Genomic DNA, 21,361 nt, shown 5'->3' on the forward strand with positions numbered 1-21,361 from the left:
GGTGCAGGAGGAGGTTGCTATGGACAGGCATAGGGAATCTTTGGCCCACCAGATGCAGCTGAATTACAACTCCCATCAGCCCTAGGCTATTGATAACGGGAGCTGTAGTTCAGCACATCTGTAGGGCCAAAGGTTCCCCACACCTGGGATAGGCTAGTCATACCCCCCTCAACCCCAGCTAGACTCTTTTTCTATTTGCCTGTTCTCTTCCCTCGCACCCCCCCAGCCCCCAACATATCAGGAAAGTCTCTCTCTGGCAGGAAGGGGCAGAAGTAATACAACGCACCATGCGTGAAGCGCCCAAAACGCCGCGAGTGGCCACCTTTCTGCAAAGGAAAAAGAAAAGGAAAAAGCATTACCTCCGATTGAGATGGAGAGAGGGAGATAGTGGAAATATGGTGACGGGGAAGTGCTCACGGGATATAGTCATCAGTCCCCACAGAGACCAGAACCCCAGCAGGAGACCAGGGGAAAGGCTTCAGGGGAAAGGCCTTCCACCTACTCCTGAACTTGCCACCAGGGCAAAAAGGGTATCAGCCCCCTACTCTACCATCTACACCAAGCCTTGCAAGGCATGGGATCCACCAGAGCCAAGCACAATGGTCACATCCACACCATACAATTAGTGTGCATGGCTCCTGGGAACTGTAGTTTGATCAGGGTACTGGGAACTGTAGCACTCTGAGAGGTAGACTGCAGCTTTCAGGAGTCTCTGGAGGAAGCAATGTACATTAAACATAAGGCGGGGGTGCGACCCAAGGTCATGTGCTGCCGGCTCCACCAAAAGTTGGGAAAAGTCAGAAGGACAGGAGCCTGAGTGCTTGTGGTGATCCAAGCAGATCAGAAGAAAGAAGAGGCTGACTTTCTGCCCCTTTCCTGGGAGGAAATCCTCAGAGAGATTGCCCCCCACCCAAAGATAAGTGTTCCACTGTTTAAATTCTCATCTTGCTGCCCTCTGGTGAGCCCTGGGCAGCTGGGAGTCTGCAACATTTGGTGAGTCCCCTCAGAAGAGGCACATTTTGTGCATTTCATCACAGATGAAGATCCAGTCCAGTTGCCCCAAATGCGCAGGCACACGCCGGCGCAGCAACCTAACAGTAACAGGCTGAAGTGCTGCCACTGGCAATGGCTTTCCCCTCTGCTCACTCTCTCGTCTCCGTCATGCTCTTCTATGTGGTTCTGAGCAGCTATCAAGACTTATGGGATCCATGTGAGAAATCATTCCTGGCACATGCATCCAGCTACAACTGGCTTCCTAGGTGACAGGTTGCCCAAGAACAGGCCAATCATACTATCCATCAGGGAATAGCTCTCTGAATTCAGGACCAGTGAAACAGATGCACTTGTGTATGTGTGTAAGTTGATACGTGCGCGCGCACACACAGAGCATCTGATGCACAAAGTCGCCCACCCCTCACTCCCAGATTTCCTGCTGTCCCATCTCCCAGAAAATTTGCTCTACCAGCTAGATTTCCACAAGGCTAATAGTGAGGTGAAACACCTTGTGCAGCAATAAATGGAGGTGACAGGATCATTCTGTGGTAAGTAAGAGATGTGGTGATGCAGGGTGCTGGCACAAGAGAGAGGGTGATGTACACACCCACCCCACCCAGTTTGGCCTTTTCTCTTTTGTACTGGACATCATTGAGGTGGGAGGTATCAGAGGCATAAACTCCAGCCAGAAGAAACAAATGCTCCCAACAGCAACTGATCCAGGTGGATTTGTATTCCAGCCAAGCCAGCTTGCCCAAACAAGACTGGCGCTGGCGGGCAGCCCATGTGCCAGGCCAGAAAGATGTATGAATAGATTAGCTATGCTGTTGGTGGATAATTCCCCCATTAAGAAAACGGAAATGCAATAAAACGGCAGTAATGGATACCTGGCTGGCATCCCCCCTGTCGGGCACATGGCAATGGGCAAGCCCTGGCTCCAGGATCACATACCCAGCAGCTTCCTACTGTGGCACGTTGGGCAAAGAGGCATCTGGGCAGGCAAAGTGCATCCCTGCTCCGTGGCCAATAGCACAAACAGCCCAACATTTAAGGTGGCCACCTTGCTGGACATCCTGCTTAATATGAGTTGCACTAGGATGGTAGGAAAAAGGGGAAATGGCATTTGGACAAAGAGGTAAGTACCAAGCAAGAATGGTGTTGCAGCTGGAGGCTGCCAGGAGGCAAATCCCTTCTTAGCAATGGGGATTTGTTGCCTTGGCAATGAATGGGGATACAATAGCCTTGACTAGGGTGTACGGCCTAACCGGACTCCAGCCTTCTTTACCAGCCAGGGTCCTTCTTTTTCTGCCGCTCTCCATTCTTAACTGCATATAGGAGGAGAGGGAGAGATGTTTTGGATGGCTGTATGCTCCCCACTCCACCATGTGTGTCAGTCTGTTTCCTGCCTGCCTGGTTTGGGATGCAACTGCTCTCTGCTCTGCGGAGGTGAGAGACTGGCATCCCTGTCCTCAGGTCTAGAAAGCTCATCTCCCCTCAGGCTGCCAAGGCCGCAGGCCTCTGTAGAAACAAAGGAGGAAAGCCTTGAGCCATCTGATCAAAGATGAAACATCCTGTTTCCAAGGATGCCCAGACAGATGCTTCTGGACAGCTACCAAGCAGGAAGGATGACAACCCCTGCCCCCGCCCCCCTTCCTTATTTCATCTGGTGCCCTTGCTTCCCAGTCTGGCCCCTGCAGAGAGGGAAGCTGGTGGGGCATCCTGGCTGGAAGATCAGCGCTGGAGGGGTAGGGTGGGATGGGGTGGAAAAGTGGTGGGGTACGTTATTACTGGAGCAGGCAGTGATGGGGTGATGACATGCCCTAGCTATGCCTGCTGTGAATGATTCCCGTCCCCCTATTAGTTGAACCGGGGAGCCTCCCCCCCCCTTTCGATCATCCCTGCTTGGAGGCCCCCGAGTGACGTCCAGGCCACGAGGAGCTGCGCTCCTGCCAGGTGCTGACGCGCAGTGCCGGATCATGACGCAGAGGCGCTCAGCCTCCGTGGCCACCGGGCTTGGGGATGGAGAGTAAAAAGAGCCACGACCCCCAGGATCCATCGCCTCGGGCATCTTAGGGGAAGAAGAGGCACGGCTCTTCTAATCGCCCCCCATCCCATCCCGGGCATTTCTTAAAAGCCCCAGACAGCACCTTGCTCATCATCACCTCGAGCCCAGGGGCTTGGAAGGTGAGCGCAGAGGACCACCGATCTACAACCACCATCCTGACGTGGCCAACCCCACCCCGGCAACAAGGTGGCACACATCCGGAGACCAGCGGGGAATCCTACTCCGGGAAAGCCGGGTGGGGCTCCGCGAGGGGTGCGCCTTCTCACTTTCCCCTCCGGCGCCCACAACGCCCTGATGATGCCTGCTGGGCACCCCGCCTGGGCACCCCGTTCCTCCCCTCCCCCGTCCCACGCCCGGACCCGTTACCTGGAGACGCTTCTTCACCCAGATCTTCTTCATGTCCGCCCCTCCGTCGCCCCCTGGGCGCCCTCCACCCCACCCCACCCCCCGGCGGTCAGCGCGATGCGGCGGGGCCGGGCTTGGAGCGCAGGGGCGGCCGGGGTAGAAGGAGCATCCCTCCGTGGGAAGCGGACGCCGGCCTCTCTCCGCTCCTTGCCTCGCCTGCGCTGGCAGAGCTGCCAGCCAGCCCGGAGCCTCGCCCGCCGCCCGCCCGCCCGAGACAATGACAGCGCAGGCGGGGAGGTGGGGGGGGGCTGGGAGGAAGGAGGGGCCGGAGGGAGGGAGGGGTTGGAGGGAGGAGCTGGGGGGGAGAGAAATGAGAGGGGGTGGCCCCCCACCCCGCAGAAGGGCTGCCTCCCCTCTAAGCCTGGCCGGGTGGGGAGCTTACCCCTCCCAGAGCCACCCTCGACAGCGCCCATCAATCCACGGTTGCCATGGAGGGCTTGGAGGTAGGCGAGGGTTTCTGCCCATCTTGGAAGATGGCGAGGTGGCCTCGTGGGAAGGATCGAGGCAGGGACGGGCGAGAGGGCGCCGCGGTGCAAAGCCAAGGCTCGGCATCGGGACGTGGGTCCCGTCTAGTGGGCATCGGCACTGCCCCGGTGCTTCCCGGCTACATCCCAAGAGCGCCCTGAGGAAAGCCCCTTGCAGAGGGAGGCGTCTCTCGACACGAGTTTCCCACGGTACCTAAAGAGAACCTCCACGTTCAAAGGCAGCATACCCCCAGTGAGGAAGTGGGGGGGGGGGCGAGGGACAGGTAACAAGCAAAGGCTGTTGCCTTGTTCCTGCCCTGCTTGAGAGCTTCCCACAGACATCCAGATAACCAGTGTTAAAAGCAGGATGCTGGACCAGATGCAGTTTTCCTCTGTTCTACAAGGCAGTCCTTGTTTCCTCCTGTCTGAAGTTGTGAGGTTCAACATCCCCTCTTCCTTCCCCATCCATGGATAAAATCTGCCAGTACACAGCGTGACATTCACATGCAAACACACTACACTGCCCACTACTCTGAGCAGGACTACGCTTCCCCATTTTGTGGGTGGGTGTAGTAAGAGTTTTGCTCTAGGTGCAGCACAGAACAACACAGAAAAAGCAAAACTCCTGCTCAATTTAGGTTAAGTGGGAAAGACCAGGAAGGTGTGTTTGTGTGCAATGCGTGTGCGTGCGCGCGCACACACAATACTTATGGGTAGAAGGGCTAAAGCAGGTTGCGGGCAAGGGCTGCATTCCCTTGGTGGAGGGGTCATCAGTTGGAGCCCTCATGAGCCAGAGACAAAGGTGTTTGGGATTATCTACTCCAGAATTAAGAAAACACCCTTTTCAATTTTCACAATGGCTACCTCAAATTAAAATGCCCAGTCCTGTGCAGATTTATGCAGAAGTAAACCCCACAAGGTTTGATACATAGAACAGAAGACTACAAATTTGTTCTTTGACATCTGGAAGGGGTAAGAGAAACCTTCTTTGCTCCAAGGTATGCAACAAGGGGAGAAAGCAAGTACATTTATCAAATAAAATACTGACCCTTTAACAATCCAGGAAAGATAAGAAGGAAACGAATAGGAAGATTGCATCTGTGATGGAGTGGAAGAGTAACAGTTTCAGAAGACATGGGGTGTGGAGCACATAAAATGGGGCTGGGGGCTGTACACAGCCCCTTGCCTTTAGTTTGCCATCGTGTGGGTTAGAGGCTAACTATCAGATGGCAGCTAATATAAGGATACCAGCTTCACAAACAATGTCTCCTCTCACTGCCTCCTGCTCAAAATATCCACACCTTGAATCCCCACTTTCAGTCAATTGTACTCCTCATATCCACTAAACCATTCATTCCTAGCAATCCCTCCAAACAGAAATGGTGAACCAAACATAGCGGACCAAGATCCCACCATAGAGGGTACTTCGTGCAACCTCTTTGGGGGCCCAGCAGAACCACACAGAACTCTGCCGACACTCCTGGCCCTCTTTCCAGCGATAGGCTTTACCAACACAGCTGCTCAGCTCAAGCAGTGCAAAGAAGGTCAAATCAGGACACTCTAACTCCAGCATAAGATGCATAAACTTAGGGAGAAATGGGAGCACTTCAGGATTGTTACAGAAGGATCACCATGCTGACTCAGACTACTTCATGCTGGTTCACCTTGGTCAGCATTTTGCCTTGTGCAATGACAGACTCCAGATGAAAAGTTTATAAGCTTACAAGCAGTACAGAATGGCAATACCCAACCTGTGAGCTCCCCTGAATGAGGATCTCTGGTTGTCATGCCTTGTGCTGAATCAGACCATTCGTCAATCTAGCTTGGAATTGCTTGCATGGGCTAACAGTCGCTCTCCAAGGTTTCTTTCCTAGCTCCCCCTGGAGATGCTGAACCTGTGATCTGTCTGTGCAAGGCATGGATCACTGAGCTATGGGTCATCCCAAAGTGGTTAAACAATCAATCCTTCTTCCCATGGAAATCTGGGAGTGTGTGTGTGGATCACTGAGCTATGGGTCATCCCAAAGTGGTTAAACAATCAATCCTTCTTCCCATGGAAATCTGGGAGTGTGTGTGTGTGTGGGGGGGTGTTCCTTATCACTCAGCACTCTTAAAAGATTACAGTTCATAGGATTCTTTGGGAGGGAACCATGGATGTTTGCAGTGGTATATTAGTGCTTTTAAATGAATGGTGTAAATGTGGCCAGTGTGTCCACTCTAGCTTATCTAACAACTATCAACTCTCTTATAAGTATACTCAAGTGTCACCTTCATCTCATTCTCCCTCGGTTGTCCCTCTAGCCTACCAACCAACTTACTTTTCCCTCAAATGACTCTTTCTTTCTCTCAACATTTCAAAAACAGCAAAGATTCCTGCATCTGATGAAGTGGACAATGGTCTACAAGAAGCCTACAAAAGTTACCATAGTCTTTAAGATGCCTCAAGAATCTTTGTTGTTTGCACTATTGAAGGCAAGGTAATGTGGATAGACTGCTTCCACCCTCAAATGTATTCTTTACACACATCTAATGTGTACCCTCAGTTACATATTTAGCATGTTCCAAGTGTGTGAAAGGCTGCTTCCAAAAATGGATCCACTTAGATGTATTTGCTTTAAAGAGAGGCGGTGGTGATGTGCATATTCTTCCTCCTCCCCATTTTATCTTCATAACAACCCTGTGAGTTAGGCTTCATGGACCTGGTCTCCCTGGTCCTTGTCCAGCACTCTAACCACTATACCACACTGGGTCTCATAAGCCTGAGGGCAGGAGGTGGCCTTACTAAGACATTCTGGGAGCTTCATATAAATAAATATTCTTGTAGATCTGCAGGACCAAAGCAGGCTATAATTAGATGTGGGGGGGTTGAAATTGCATGGAGCGAGTGGCAGTCTGCATGAAGCAATATGCCTGCTGCACATAGTCACACAACATGGTTCCTATCATCAGTAAAAAAATAAAAAATAGTGTGAATTGGGTACTAGCAGATAAAGAAAAGGAACATTAGTTTGAAATGGATCAAACGGTGCACACTTAAGGTAGAAATTCTACTTGAAAATATAAACAAGGCCTCACTCTGTGGGATATGAGAATCTGAGGGCTGACTGCGTCATTTCACACAGGGGGGTAAACATATCTTCCTCGTTTCAGATACTTTTGTGCAGACAGACAGCGCCAGCTTCAAGCTTTTGATAAGCTGATTGTGCAGTCCTCACAGGGAATGAAAAGGAATTTGTACTTTCCAAAAGAAAAGAAGGAATAGTTATTTCACATCAGTCCAGAGCCTGGACACATGGGATCCCTATCTGAAAGTGTCATGTTGGCAAGATATAAGATAGGCCAAGATCTAGCTAAAAACATACTTTCTGAGCCTTTCTAGCACCAGAAAAAGAGAGGACAGAACTCCTGCACCTTTAATAGTTGCACTGAAGAGGGAATTTCAGCTCTGCAAACACCAAAAGAGCGGAACTGCATCACAAAAAATAGAAAGGAGGGGCAGATTTGCATATATTTTGCATATGCTCATTTATAGAGAGAGATGCAAAGCTAGGAAAAAAATACTATAATTTAATGGATATGCATTTCTTTAAAAATATTTCATGGAAGAACGCAGGCAATTCATATAAAACATGCATTTCTGAAGCTAGAAATGGGAATAAGCAGAGGTGGGGAAAACCAATGGCTGCATAGGCTCCCCTGGGTCCAATTCATAACTGGTCCATTAACAATGGATCCACTCCGAGGTCTGAAAGCGACCCTTTTTAAAAGAGGTCATTTATGAGCTGATGAAGCCTCTAAATCCAAGTGCATTCCCAGTGGTGTCTGCTCTATTAGGGCAGATGGGGCACTGCCCCACCAACCTCAGTCTGCTCTCAGCCAGCCCCCACCTACTTGCCTCCTTACCTACAGCCAGACCAGGGGGTGGGGGCACTGCCTGCCAGCTTCCTTCTCATTAGGCTCAAGGCATATACAGATTAGCAGATTAAAAAACAGCAGTTGGTTCCCCCTTCCCACCCTTTGTGTTCAAAGTAGCATTTTTAAATTGCTGTACACATCATGACCTGGTTTATTTCTCCATCTGCCCCCACCACTACCATGCACCCAAATTATTATTCAATGAAGCTGTCATCTGCACAATGACAGCAAATGCCCGAGCCAATTTTGGTTTATTAAAAATAAAAAGAACTGCAAAAAACGGGGGGGCACACACTCACACAAATCTAGCAAGTGGATTGATACCCAACTCAAGTTCATTCCAAACTAAAGGAAACCAGGAAATGCCGGGGCAGTAATGCTCACCGATCTTCTAGTTAGGCTAGGTTGTGGGTGATTTTTCTTTTCTGGGAAGCTAAATTTGCAGTTGCTGCTGCCTTTTAAAGATAACAGTAAATGTCTCAGAAATCTCCATGTTGGGTTGCTATTGGGCCAGTGTCTTGATGCTAGAAGCATTCTTAAGGAGCAATGGTGGTGGAAGGAGATAGCATAACATACAGTGGAATCCCTACGGACTTGTTAAAAAGAAAACATCCGCAAAACTAATCCTTTTCGCAGTCATTGCTTTTTCCTAACTGTGGGCAGTTAGTATACTGGAGAAGGCGAAAGCAACGGTGCAGGCTGAAAAGCTTTTAGGGGACCATTTGCATAAGACATTTTTATATGTTCACAAGAGAAATGTAGGCTGGATGAAACTACCGTCAAGAGAATGCTCAGTGGGGCTGAAGACGCAACACTTTCAGACTAATTGGAAAGGGGATAAAGCCAAATGATCAATGTTTGTCTAGACCCCATTAGTTCTTCTCTGTGCTACTCCTTGCTCACTTCAATTCCACACAGACGTCAATATGGGCGCAGCGTCAGATCCAAGCAACCCTCATTTGCCCTGTTTTGTACTACCCAGTCTTTCACAGAGGAAGGCAGGTGCACCTACTAACACCTCTCTTCTCACAGCCCCCCCCCCCCGTGCTCTCCCCATTACACATTGACTTGCTGGACTCATTTACCCTGAAAACAACTTCCTGGTACTGGTTTTTGAAGCAGAGCATGAGCTTCAGAAACTGAACACAACAGTTTCCCAATTGTAAGAGTTTACTGACTATAAATAGTTTCTCATTTTATTTTCATTTGATCGCTTTTCTTCTTGCAGGTTATGCAACATCACAAATTCGACAAAAGAACCCCTCCCACAATAATAACCACAATGCAGCACCAAATGGAGCAACGTTATATAGCACACCAAAGAAAAAAGAAAGATTCCAGGTTATCCAGTAAAGAGAAGCCACAGAAAATCAGAAACTAAACCAGCCAGAAGATTTTATATGCTGTAGTACGTAACCAGAAATAGTTTTGAAAACTGAAAGAGGTTGGAATGAAATATTAAGTTTCAGAATACGTCTGGTTGAATTTATAAAATAGCAGCAGCACATCCGGACACATTTGCTACCCAGTTGCGGAGGCTGGGTGCGCAAAGAAATAAGCGCAGTGGCATTTTGTGGGTTAACAAGTACAACAAAATGGTGCAGCCTGGAGATTTTCCTGTTTGGCATTCCAGCCATTCCATTTCTCATCTCCCCAGTTTTGTTCCTCCCTCAATGCTCAGTCAGCATTCCAGCACCATTCCAGCATTCCTGGATTAGAATAGCTCAGCAACAGTTACCTGTGCTCTGGTAACCTCATATTTAGATGGTTGCAACACATTCCATGCATGGCTACCTGCAGCTAGTGTGGAAGGTGGCTGCCACTTTTGTGAGTGGTCCTGTTCAAACTGCACTGGTTTGCCAATATGCTACTGGGACCAGTTCAAGGTTTTTGTCACTCACTTACAAATCCCTGAATGACTTTGGTCCCAACACTTAAAACTCTTCTCTATTAGCTGCAGCCTGCAGAGGAAGCCCTCTTCATGATCCCATCACCAAGCATAGCGTATGGGGTAGTGATGGGGGGAAGGGCCTTATCTGTGGTGGTGCCCCATCAATGGCACTCCTTCCCCCTAGAGTAGGAGTGGGCAGATGCCAGACTTTCTGGAACCACTTTGGGTTTTTTAATCGAACCCCAGGATCTATGGGTGCAAAAGCTGTAACAGTTAATATCAGATTATTTGGAGCCTGAGTCATTTTAGGGCTTTCAACACCAACATTAGCACCTTGAAGCGGGCCTGGAAATGAACCGGCAACCAATGCAGCTGTTTTAAAACACAGCATCTGGAAGGAACCCCAGCCAGCATCTGGCTGCTGCACTGTGGACCAACTCAAGTTTCTGAGTCGTCTTCAAGGGCAGCCCCACGTACATGGGCAGAATTCTTTGGAGAAAGTCATGTGCTTTAAATGTAGAGTGTGTATGTAGCCAGAGCTTAACCTTCAGTGACCTGAGGAGAGCTGAAAGCTACAGAATGGAAAGTAGGCCAACGTACATGGACTACATTTTTATTCTTCGGCTATGATGATGGAATTATCACCAGTCACGGCTGTTGTGAATGTGGTCACTTTGCATAACTTAAGCTTTACATAGATTGTACTTTTTGTATTTTATTACCCCGCTGATTGTGCTGTTCACAAGAAACCTCCCCCACCCCCCGTCTATACCCGTAGATATTTTATACAGCTGTCAAATGTGGGCTCCGATCCATGAAGGCTGGTGCCATAATAAACCTGTTAGTCACAAACCCCTTTATTCAATTCTTAAGGGGGAGGGAAACATCCCTCAGTCTCCAGAAACAGTCAAAATAGTGACAACGATTTACCAGGGACCTGAAAACAGAGATTGCTCTTGATAAATAAGAACAGTTGGAACATTTGCTGTATATTTCACACATTCGTGCACAGGATGCAGATATTCATTTCCTCCACCCTTCTACATTTTGGGGAACATGGTTTTTTCATCTAAAAAAGGAAGCAGCTGACATTTTCTAAGCTGACAGGAATTTTAAAAGGGCCTAATGCAGAGAGTACTAGTGTCAGGGAGAACACTCCCTTCACCAGGATTTCCTTTGATATCATTGTCATGGCAAGGACCCCTGACTGGCTGTGGCCTGTCCCACCTTGTACCCAGGCCTGCACCTTGGGGAGAAAGATCCCGCCAGGGTGCTGACTATGACATCACCAGCTTTATTTGTGCCTAGGAAGCCTTGAGGGGAGAAGGGAGCAACTAAACTGCAACCTGACCCCCCTTGTTTAGCTCTCTGGGTGTCTGTCCACAAGGCTAAGTTGCTTAAGATAGGCTGTGTCATTCACAGCACAGCCTCTTCTCCTCCCTGCAGTGCCATGACCTTCAAGGGACATGGGCTCGGCCTGGCATTTTCCCAGCCACAGTTTAACAATAACATGGAAGGGGAGCTGCAGCAAGCTCCTGACTTTATTGTTTTAACTCTTTTTAACTGTTATGCTTTTCAGTTGTTTGTTTTATTCTATATTTTAACTGGGGAAGCTTTAATACCCCCAACGGCTTTGCTATTGTGCATTTTAATTATGTATTGAGTTTATAGCTGTAAACCACTTAGAAGCCATTTTGGAATATAAGCAGTATATAAATCAATAAATGACATAACAACATCAATCATTAAGGGAGAGTCTCTTTGAGTCCCAAGCCTCACGTGTAGCAAAGTGTCTGCATACTTCCTATCTGCACTTAAAGACCATATATAAATAATGCCTAGTGTACAATGTACCAAATGTGTACCTACAATGAACAGTGTGCCTTGAAATGTACCTCCTGCTCCAATCACAGCCTATGGTGTTAAGGTCTGAATGCCGCTTTGAAAATGCAAAAATGGTTATGTTATTATGAAAAGGTACCCAAAATTCCTCAGCATGCAACGCATGCAGCATCCCCAGAACCGCCTAGGTACTTGCTCATGCCACTTGCTTGCTGCTTCATTCATGGTTTGCGTAATGTAAAAGAAAGTGTACATATTTGCATCTGTCAAACACTGAAGCGTAGGAGTGAGCCAGAGTCCCAGAAAGGCATAAGCTCCATGCATAACACATGTATATGCGCAAGCTGAACAAAAGGTGAAAGCCATTAGCACAGTAGAAGTACAAAAAATACCGGGAGGCACCAGATTTCGTTCAACAGACAAGCCTATAAGAAACAGCCTGCTGTCCTGCTGCTTTTACAAGAACCAGGGTGATGGAGTGTGCCAACTAATGCTCACCTCTGTGTGTGTTTTTTCTGGCAGAGCTCCTGAGCTTTTAACACAGGGGTGGGAACTTGAAGCCCTCCAGCTGTTGTTGGGACTCCCCATCCCTGCTTTAGCAGCTGCAGGTAGGTGAAAATTCAGCTAGTAAAAGCTCAGCCCGTTCAGGTAAAAACTTTTACGTGCTGGTTTACTGGCTGTCATGCAGCAGTTAAAAAATCACAAGGGGTGGGGAAATTGGACAGCCCTGATACCAGCATGTATCATTTACTAATGATCCCCAGCCACAAACACCTGCACAAGAGGCAACCTTAAAATGAACCATAATTTTAATGTGAATGAGCAGCATGCTGGTACATGATGCTCAGAAGTTCCCATGGCGCTACTCTCCCACTCCAGCTGCTGCCACACCATGAATGAAACAAGTCACAATATGGCTCATCACATCATCCAAACCTGGGCTCATGGTTTGTTTCTCCCAAACAAACAACTGTCAGTAAGTGAAGAACAAACCTTGGTTACCACCTATGGTTTGTTTGGAGAGAAACAAACCATGAGCCTGGGTTCAGATGACACAAAAAAGCAGACTCTGGCCTGTTTCATTCATGGCTTTGCAGCAGTAACAGCAGGGAAGGAGCTCCATGGGAGCTTCTGAACAGTATGCAACATCATGCTCCTTATTCCCATAAAACCATAGTTTGTTTTAGACTATGGTTTAATATAATATGCAAACCAGTCACAAAACACTAGAACCAGAAGATTAGCCACAGTGCACATAAGACTACACATTCTAAACAAGTTGTCTTTCAACACACTAAAGACCAATACATCTCTCAGGGTGGCCAGGTGAAAGAATGGGCAAGATTTCCCCAGCATTAATTACTGTGCAGAAGAGTGAATTTCAGTGAGATTTTTATGCACAAATGTGCAGGCAACTTGTCCTCTTTGCCGTGTGCCCAGCCTACATCTATTATGGCCTATATCTATTATTCCATAACCAAGACCAATTTCATCAGCTGCAAGCCTGCAACTTACAAAACAGTTCAAGCTACCAGAGGCCACACACACAAAGTTCTGAATGGCTTTTAAAGGCTTTTAAAAAATTCATTAATTTTGAATGTGAAGCTAAGTGCTCTCACTCAATCAAACCAGCAGGAGCACCGATTGCTGCCTGAGCATACTCAGCCAGCCTCTGCCACAAACTACTGCCATGGGGTTTGTGTTGGGGCCAATTTATACATTTGATTTCGGCATAATCAAATGGTAAATCTTTTCTCTCTCTCTTTTTCCAGGAACATACAGGGTGCAAGTGGAGAAATCACATGTTTAATAACTCACTACCTCCTGTTAAAATACTTCAATTTTTGCACATTGAGAAGGAAAATACTGGAGAGAATTGTTCAGCCTATAGCCTGCTTCCCAAACAAACAAACAAACAAACATATTTTCTGTGTGCAGAGCCATTTTTTTCCTTTTCTTTGTTAGGGAGCATTTAACTATCCAGGCCATTTTCTACACTGACTGTGCTTGATGCAGTTTAACCACCACAGAAATGCCCTCCATTTCACATATTGTGTTAATATCAGCAATAAAACAAAAAACACCATCATCAAACCATTACTAACCACCGAGACGACATCAGTGAAACACAATACACAAAATGCCGGAGGCTTGCAAAAAGAACAGCTGAGCAGCTAAGCGGCATCTCTCCTTTCCTGTCAAGTGGGATCTGCCCAGCCCAAAAAGGTGGTCATGCCATCCATCCACCCCCATCCTGAGAGCACAGTACTGGCTGTTCCATACATTCAGGATCAAAGCTACCTTGAGTTGGTGCTGCATATCATGGTACAATACAGCAACCCCCCAGCAAGTGGTGCAGTGGAGAAGGGGACCTTTAGCGCTTGCACTGTCCCTTGCTGCTATAAAACGTTGCTGTTGTTTCACTGCTTTTGCTGCAATGAACGTTGTCTTCAAATGCTGTGAGTGGCTTTGGCAGAGCTAGCCCTAAAAGGCAGAATACCAACACGAGATGCCAGAATTACCATGAGCGCCTCCCTTGTTCTCTTATAAGGGCAATGGCGCCCACCTGAGAGGTGCCGGAACTGGGTTCTGAAGATTTCCGGCTGAAGGGAAAAAAGCTCTGCCAATGCTTAAATAAATAGCACAGGGATGGAGGCTCAGGTCTAATTGCACTCACTCCTCTAGGCCTTGCAATCTAGCCACAGAGACTCTCCCCAGGCCATGCCCCTTCTCCAGCCACACCCCCTTTCCAGAAGACACACCCCTCACCAGCCTTGCTGCACATCCTTGGTGTGTGTTTTTGCCTGGCTGTCATGCATCTTTGAAGACTGAAGATACTCTTACTTGCTTGGGCAAAGCAGGGCAGGCAAGTATGGGTTGAAAGTAGCCTACTATACAAAGGTATATATATATATATATATATATATATATATATATATATATATATATATATATATAGGTCCACCCACTTTTGCCTCGGGCCCTGGCCACCAGTGACATGTGGCCCCTTGAAAGGTCATTCAGAAAGGAATGCGGCCCTCAAACTGAAAAAGTTCCCCACCCTTGATGTACTGCAAGACCACTGCATCTAAGTTTTGTTTTCTACTGCTAGCCACACCCCTTCATTTCTTATATATTACTGGTTGTTACTTCGAGGCCATCTCTTAAAGGAGCCTTACCCTCATACCATTTTTCGCGATCCCTAAAACTCTGTTCAAAAAAAGAAATACAGTGTTCCTGCACCTTTAATAGTGCTATACAAGACGAAATTTCAGTGGCCATGGTTTGTCATGGAAGCTTACATCTACTGAATTCTCTCTTCTGCACAATTACTAAAGGTGCAGGGACCCTGTCCTTCTTTGTTGCATCTGACCCAAGGCTGAGGGAAGGTTTTCCTTAGTAAAGGGAATCAATTCCACATTCTGTAGTTTTTCCTCTCTTTTGGACTTATGTAGAATCACAACAGGTATGCCGCACTGGTTGCATATGGAATATAAGCATGGAGCAGCTTGAAGTGATATTTGCTTTCCTGTCAATAGATTTTCAATGCCCCCAACTCATTTCTGCTACCTTTGTAGGGGCAACCCCAGTGGGCAAATTTTGACTTGCTTTGTTAGCTAGTCAAAATGTCTGGCTGCAAGGACCTTGTTCCTCCTCCCAGGGTTGGAGTCTTGCCCCTGACCTCATACTGCCCTTCTGAAGTGTAATTTCAGATGATGGGACCATTTGCAGCTTCCTTTCCTAGCAGTTGTTCTCTTCCCTGGAGGTACTCAGAGGGCCTCTGGACAATCCCCACCTCCCTTTCAAGTCCTGGAGCTTATTTGAAAGTTCCACCTCTGAGCCGAGTGGCCAGTGGGAAGCAGCGCCTGCCCTGCCATTAGGCTGAGAAAAGCAGCCATTTCAGGCAGTGGATGCTGAGAGAGTGGGGAGAATGATGGCAAGAAGCTGGAGGGCTAAGCTGTATGTATGCCATGTGGTGTACCCCATGGCCCAGAAACTAGCTTGTTGCTCTCAGGAGCAGTGAAGGACAGTCTCTCATCACCAGTGCTGAAGTAGAATTCAATGCCAGACTGCTATGAGTCAGCTGTGAATGGGTAGTTGGAACCATCTTGTCCTTTGCCTCAGGCAGCAAAATGTCTTGGACTGGCCCTGGATGGAAAAATAGGACAGGGCTCCTGCACCTTGACTGGTGCTGCTGAATTTTCCTCTTCTACACAACTACTAAAGGTGCAAGAGCACCTTCCTCTTCCACATCTGGTTGCTCTGCTTCTAATATGCTTTGTGAACCAGAACTACAAGCCCTAATATTTTTCTTTTCTGAGCCAGAGAGGAAGCCTTTTTTTCCACTCCCAGGAAGCAAAGCACCAAAACCTTTCTAACCTTGGAGTTGGAGAGCAGAATGGGAAAGATTATCCCCAGAGTGCTGTGCTGCACTTCTGAAATGCTCTGAGTATAATTAGTTATAACAAGAATCTCATTTAGCTCTCACTTTCCCTGTCTGCTATTCAAAATCTCTCCAGATTCTCCTATTCAGAAACTCAAGAGATGTAACTTTATTTTACCCTGTCAATTGACTGCACAGCATTTTCATGAAAAGTTCTCGGTCTAAGGTGTTCATTTTGCATTGTTTTTAAACTTAACTATGCTTTTTTGCATAGTTTTAAAAACCATTTTAAAAACACTTTCATACAACCTGTTTATTGAGCATACATCCTGATTTGTTTGCAGGCATATTAGGCAATGTTGGCCATTTAATAAACATTCATTAAAATTTGTTTGCAGGGAAGTAAGGCAACTCTGCATCAAAACAAGGGATACACAACACTTTCCAGGGCTTTCCCCCACAATTTTCCAGATGCGGATTTCTGGGTCAAGGCCTCTCAATCAACTAGAATTGTGCAACCTGGATTTGCCAACATGTGACTGAAATCCCATTCAAAGTGCATTGAATTGTTTTTATTGTATGTTTGTAAGTCGCCTTGAGACTCGTGTGAAAGTTGACAAATGATAATAATAATAATAATACCTGGCTCTGAGTGAGTATTGCCAGCTTCATTGGGTGTGCTTGGTGGAGACACCCTTCCTTGTCTTTCCCATCTTCCTTGCCCTGAAGGTGGTGAAACATGGCAAGAGCCAGTGGGAGTGGGGAGAGAGAAGAAGCCAGCCATGTTCTCAGGCATGAGATGGCAACACTCAGAGAAAAGCCTAGATGCCTGAGGAGGGTTCAGTGCAATGTTCTAGTGTAAGCACTATATTTACTCCCCTTGTGGGCCTGGCACTTGCCCTCTGCCTGGTGTGTAACACAAGCTCTGGCTGCCCTGCTAGAATCTGAGGGGCTGGCACATTCCATCGCAAAAATAGCCACCAAACCCCAAGCGAGAGGCTGACTGACTGGACAGCTGCAACAGACAGAGCCGTCACACAGAAACTGGGACTAGCAATGCATTTGGGACGTGCCGCCTCCCCCCCGCAGCATGTGGAGGGGTTGTTCTTGGCCCAGGGGTGCTTCCAGTTGGACAGCACCAAAGTCACTCAGCTTGACACACCTGGGGGGCAAGGCGACCATTTTGACTACCACTTATGCCGGATTTTAGTCCACTTATCCACTAGTGCTTCTGATGAGGAGGAGAAATGGGAGTTGCACTATGGCATGAAGATGTTTTAAAAGCAGAGAAAGAGCAATAATGTAAAACACATGCTTTTTGACTGTCTTGGTCTTGAGGTGCAACCGTGCTATTAGATCCCTAACTGATAGGGTGGGAACTCAAATGGGTTCAGTGTCCAATAGGATGCAATAAGCAGGCTATCCGAACCCTGTTCCCCAGCTACGTTAATAGCTCCCTGGCAGTCATGCACGTCTGTAGAATAGAAGTTCTGTCAGTGACTTGTTTGGAAAGAGGTTGTGCCTTTTGAACTATGAATCTTGATGCATCCGAAACCTTTGCATCACTTTGGAACTATTTAGTTTATTAGCCACATCTTTGCATTTGTATTTCAGCAGTCCTAAGCAGGACTTAGGACACAGGCCCAGGACACAAATTTGCATTAACACTTGCATGTGCTAATTTATATGCATAGCCACCTCTGTCTGCTCAGGCATCCCCAACATTGTGCCTTACAGTGCACCCAGCTTCCCTGTAAGCAAAGTAAAAACATGAATCACTGGCTTTTTAAAAGAGGAGGAACAGGCAGAAGATCCAGGGCACAATGCAAAATGCTGGGGCTCAGTCCCTTCTAATCCAGACTCTTTCCCCAAGGTGTTTAGGATTTAAATTGCTGTTTTTAATTTGTGGATATCTAAGAGGGGGGGAAATAGCAGATTTTATTATAGTCTACAACACTCAGAGGGAAGGGGTGTGTGTGTGTGTGTGTGTGTGTGTGTGTCTGTCTGTCTACATCTATCTATCTATCATCTATCTATCTATATCTATCTATCATCACTCTTGTTATGTCATTTCCTTGTGCATCTTGGTAATAAGTTGATTTCTTTTTTTAAAAGAAAGAGAATGGAAACCTTGGAGTTATCCCATTTTATCCTCACATCAAACCTGTGAAGCAGGTTAAATACCACCCAATTGTGGTTGGAGCTTCCTTTCTCTCGGGGAAGAAGAAGGAAAGCAAACTGTTTCAACACAACATGACATGCAACACATGTGGGGCATTAGAAGTGAGGCTACATCTGCAGCAGGGGCGTAAGTGTAGTTTGCGCATACATACTCCTGCCCACCTTCTATCAAAGTCAGCATGTTATTAGTAGAGGTCTCCACAAGGGGAGCTTTGACACTTGTGAGCATCCAGTCTAGAAAAACATCCTGGTGCTGGTTAGTCAACAAAAGCAAAATTGAGCTGATTACCGGTATATCAGTAGGGACAATGCTGAGAACACATAATGAATCATATTATGAGGAGTTTGGGGGATCGGCCTGGGCTCCTTCCGAATCTTGGGATCTGGGTGTGGGGATTCGGTGGAATGTATAAGAGCAAGCTCTCCTCTTTCACCCTCATTAAAAGGTTCTTTAATTCCTCCTCACTTTCTGCCATCAAGGTTGTGTCATCTGCATATCTGAGGTTGTTGATATTTCTTCCGGCAATCTTAATTCCAGCTTGGGATTCATCCAGCCCAGCCTTTCGCATGATGTATTCTGCATATAAATTAAATAAGCAGGGAGATAAAATACAGCCTTGTCGTACTCCTTTCCCAATTTTGAACCAATCAGTTGTTCCATATCCAGTTCTAACTGTAGCTTCTTGTCCCACATAGAGATTTCTCAGGAGACAGATGAGGTGATCAGGCACTCCCATTTCTTTAAGAACTTGCCATAGTTTGCTGTGGTCGACACAGTCAAAGGCTTTTGCATAGTCAATGAAGCAGAAGTAGATGTCTTTCTGGAACTCTCTAGCTTTCTCCATAATCCAGCGCATGTTTGCAATTTGGTCTCTGGTTCCTCTGCCTCTTCTAAATCCAGCTTGCACTTCTGGGAGTTCTCGAGCCACATACTGTTTGAGCCTTCCTTGTAGAATTTTAAGCATAACCTTCTTGGGAGAAGGGCAATGACAGGCCTAGACAGCATCTTGAGAAGTAGAGACGTCACCTTGCCAACAAAGGTCCGTATAGTTAAAGCCATGGTTTTCCCAGTAGTGATGTATGGAAGTGAGAGCTGGACCATAAAGAAGGCTGATCGCCGAAGAATTGATGCTTTTGAATTATGGTGCTGGAGAAGACTCTTGAGAGTCCCATGGACTGCAAGAAGATCAAACGCATCCATTCTTAATGAAATCAGCCCTGAGTGCTCACTGGAAGGACAGATCGTGAAGCTGAGGCTCCAGTACTTTGGCCACCTCATGAGAAGAGAAGACTCCCTGGAGAAGACACTGATGCTGGGAAAGATGGAGGGCACAAGGAGAAGGGGGCGACAGAGGACGAGATGGTTGGATAGTGTTTTCGAGGTTACCAGCATGAGTTTGACCAAACTGCGGGAGGTAGTGGAGGACAGAGGTGCCTGGCGTGCTCTGGTCCATGGGGTCACGAAGAGTCGGACACGACTAAACGACTAAACAACAACAAAAATAAGAGCAAGCTTGCCAAAGCAGTTCCTTTGTCAAGGTAAGTGCCATAAACAAAGAAGAAAAAAAGCCAGAGAAATGTGTGAGAGCTGAGCTGGGAGCTGGAGGCAGAGAGAGACATGTTTTTGCTCTGTGTTCAGAGCTGTAACTAATTGAGAAGCAAGTGTGAATGCTGTGAGCTCCTCCATCTTATGCTCAGGTTGCACTTACGTGCAAATAAAACCATATAGCCTAAAAACACCACAGTTGACCTTCATTCCATGGAAACTGAACACTGGATAAGTGGTGGAACTCCTGGAGTCTCTTACTGCTCAGAGGTTGAGTTGGCATTCAACAGTACGAACCATATGAAACAAAGAAAAGTGATCAAGCACAGCAGGTGCAGAGAGGATCAATGATAATCTAAGGCGTGTGGGAAGCCTATCTGTGTTTGTAGAATGGAAAAGCAGATCAAAGAAGAGCTAACCCTAATCTCCTGTCTAGGCAGCTAGTCCTGGGTACTAAAATTAAAAATAAAAAAAAATTAACCGAGAAGAATGTAGAGACTGCCAGCATGGGTCAACACTGGAATACAGTCTGCAATGGGATGTGAAATAACATATATGGCATCTTTCATATATTAAATAATTAAACAAGCCCATACACATTTAGGATTAGGAAACATGGCCTCTAAGGGCAGAGGATGTTACATTTGGAAATCTTCACACACACAAATTTGGTAACAGAAACGGCAACAAACCCACCACCTCTTTTTCATTATACCTAATCCTTTCTTCAACACATGCGCACACAACTTGCTCACTCTTGCACAAAATTACAGTGCACATATGCCAGGATATCCACACATAAACACATGTTCTTCCCCCACCCGATCCCTACATCCTGGTCAGGCACAAACACACACCCATTGGGGTACACATTTACTGAGATCTACTGTTCTGCCAACCTAGCAGTTCAAAAGCATGCCAAAGTGCAGGAAGGTAAACAGTGTTTCTGTGCGCTGCTCTGGTTCGCCAGAAGCGGCTTAGTCATGCTGGCCACATGATCTGGAAGCTGTATGCCGGCTCCCTCGGCCAATAAAGCGAGATGAGCGCCACAACCCCACAGTCACTCACGACTGGACCTAATGGTCAGGGGTCCCTTTACTATTAGATAGGCCCTTCTGATGGAAAAGGAAAGTTTGTCACCTCGTACCCCTCCAATTTTCTCTTTTAATTCTCTAGTGACAGTTTGGTGGGGGTTATTTGTCAGCAAGGGAACAGGGTGAACACCACACATTTAAAGCACATTCAATACATGTTTAAAGAACAAAGCTTTCCCCCAAAGAATCCTGGGAACTGTAGTTTGTTAAGGGTGTGCGGAATTGTAGCTCCTTGAGGGCGAAACTACAGTTCCCAGGATTCTTTGGAGGAAGTTTTAGTTTTGCTTTAAATGTATTTCCTTTGTGTTGTTAATTATCTTCAGTGTATTTCACCTTGAGACAGTTGTTTAGAAGGTGCCTAAACAATAAATTAATAATAATAGTCATGTGCTTTAAATGTCCACTGAATGTAACTTAATGGATGGTATGGCTGGTGCTATTACCCACAAAGCAGAGCTCAAATTGGTCGATTACAGATATTTTGCAATCCTATACCTTCCCAACCAAGAGTAAGCACCACTGAACTCAAAAGGACTTACTTCTGAGAACACGCATATATAGAATTGCCCTGTAAATCACAC

The 21,361-nt window shown here is 46.8% G+C and overlaps 1 protein-coding gene across 5 annotated transcripts in view; it reads right to left on the bottom strand.

Annotated features, from left to right (window-relative positions):
• Positions 1-21,361, bottom strand: part of SPEG (striated muscle enriched protein kinase) — a 102,771-nt gene that overhangs the window by 71,158 nt on the left and 10,252 nt on the right. For 2 of the 5 annotated variants that reach the window (XM_053401002.1, XM_053400992.1), the window contains exons 1-2: positions 3,425-3,662; positions 287-326 (exon numbers count right to left, since the gene is read on the bottom strand). The exons of the other annotated variants lie outside the window; for them this stretch is intronic. In XM_053401002.1, the coding sequence (XP_053256977.1) occupies positions 287-326; positions 3,425-3,457 (73 nt within the window). In that variant the 5' untranslated portion in view covers positions 3,458-3,662. Of the gene's footprint in view, positions 1-286; positions 327-3,424; positions 3,663-21,361 lie in introns of those variants that run through there. 5 annotated transcript variants of the gene reach the window in all.

This window comes from Podarcis raffonei, chromosome 1 (assembly GCF_027172205.1).
Source record: "Podarcis raffonei isolate rPodRaf1 chromosome 1, rPodRaf1.pri, whole genome shotgun sequence".
NCBI lineage: Eukaryota > Metazoa > Chordata > Lepidosauria > Squamata > Lacertidae > Podarcis > Podarcis raffonei.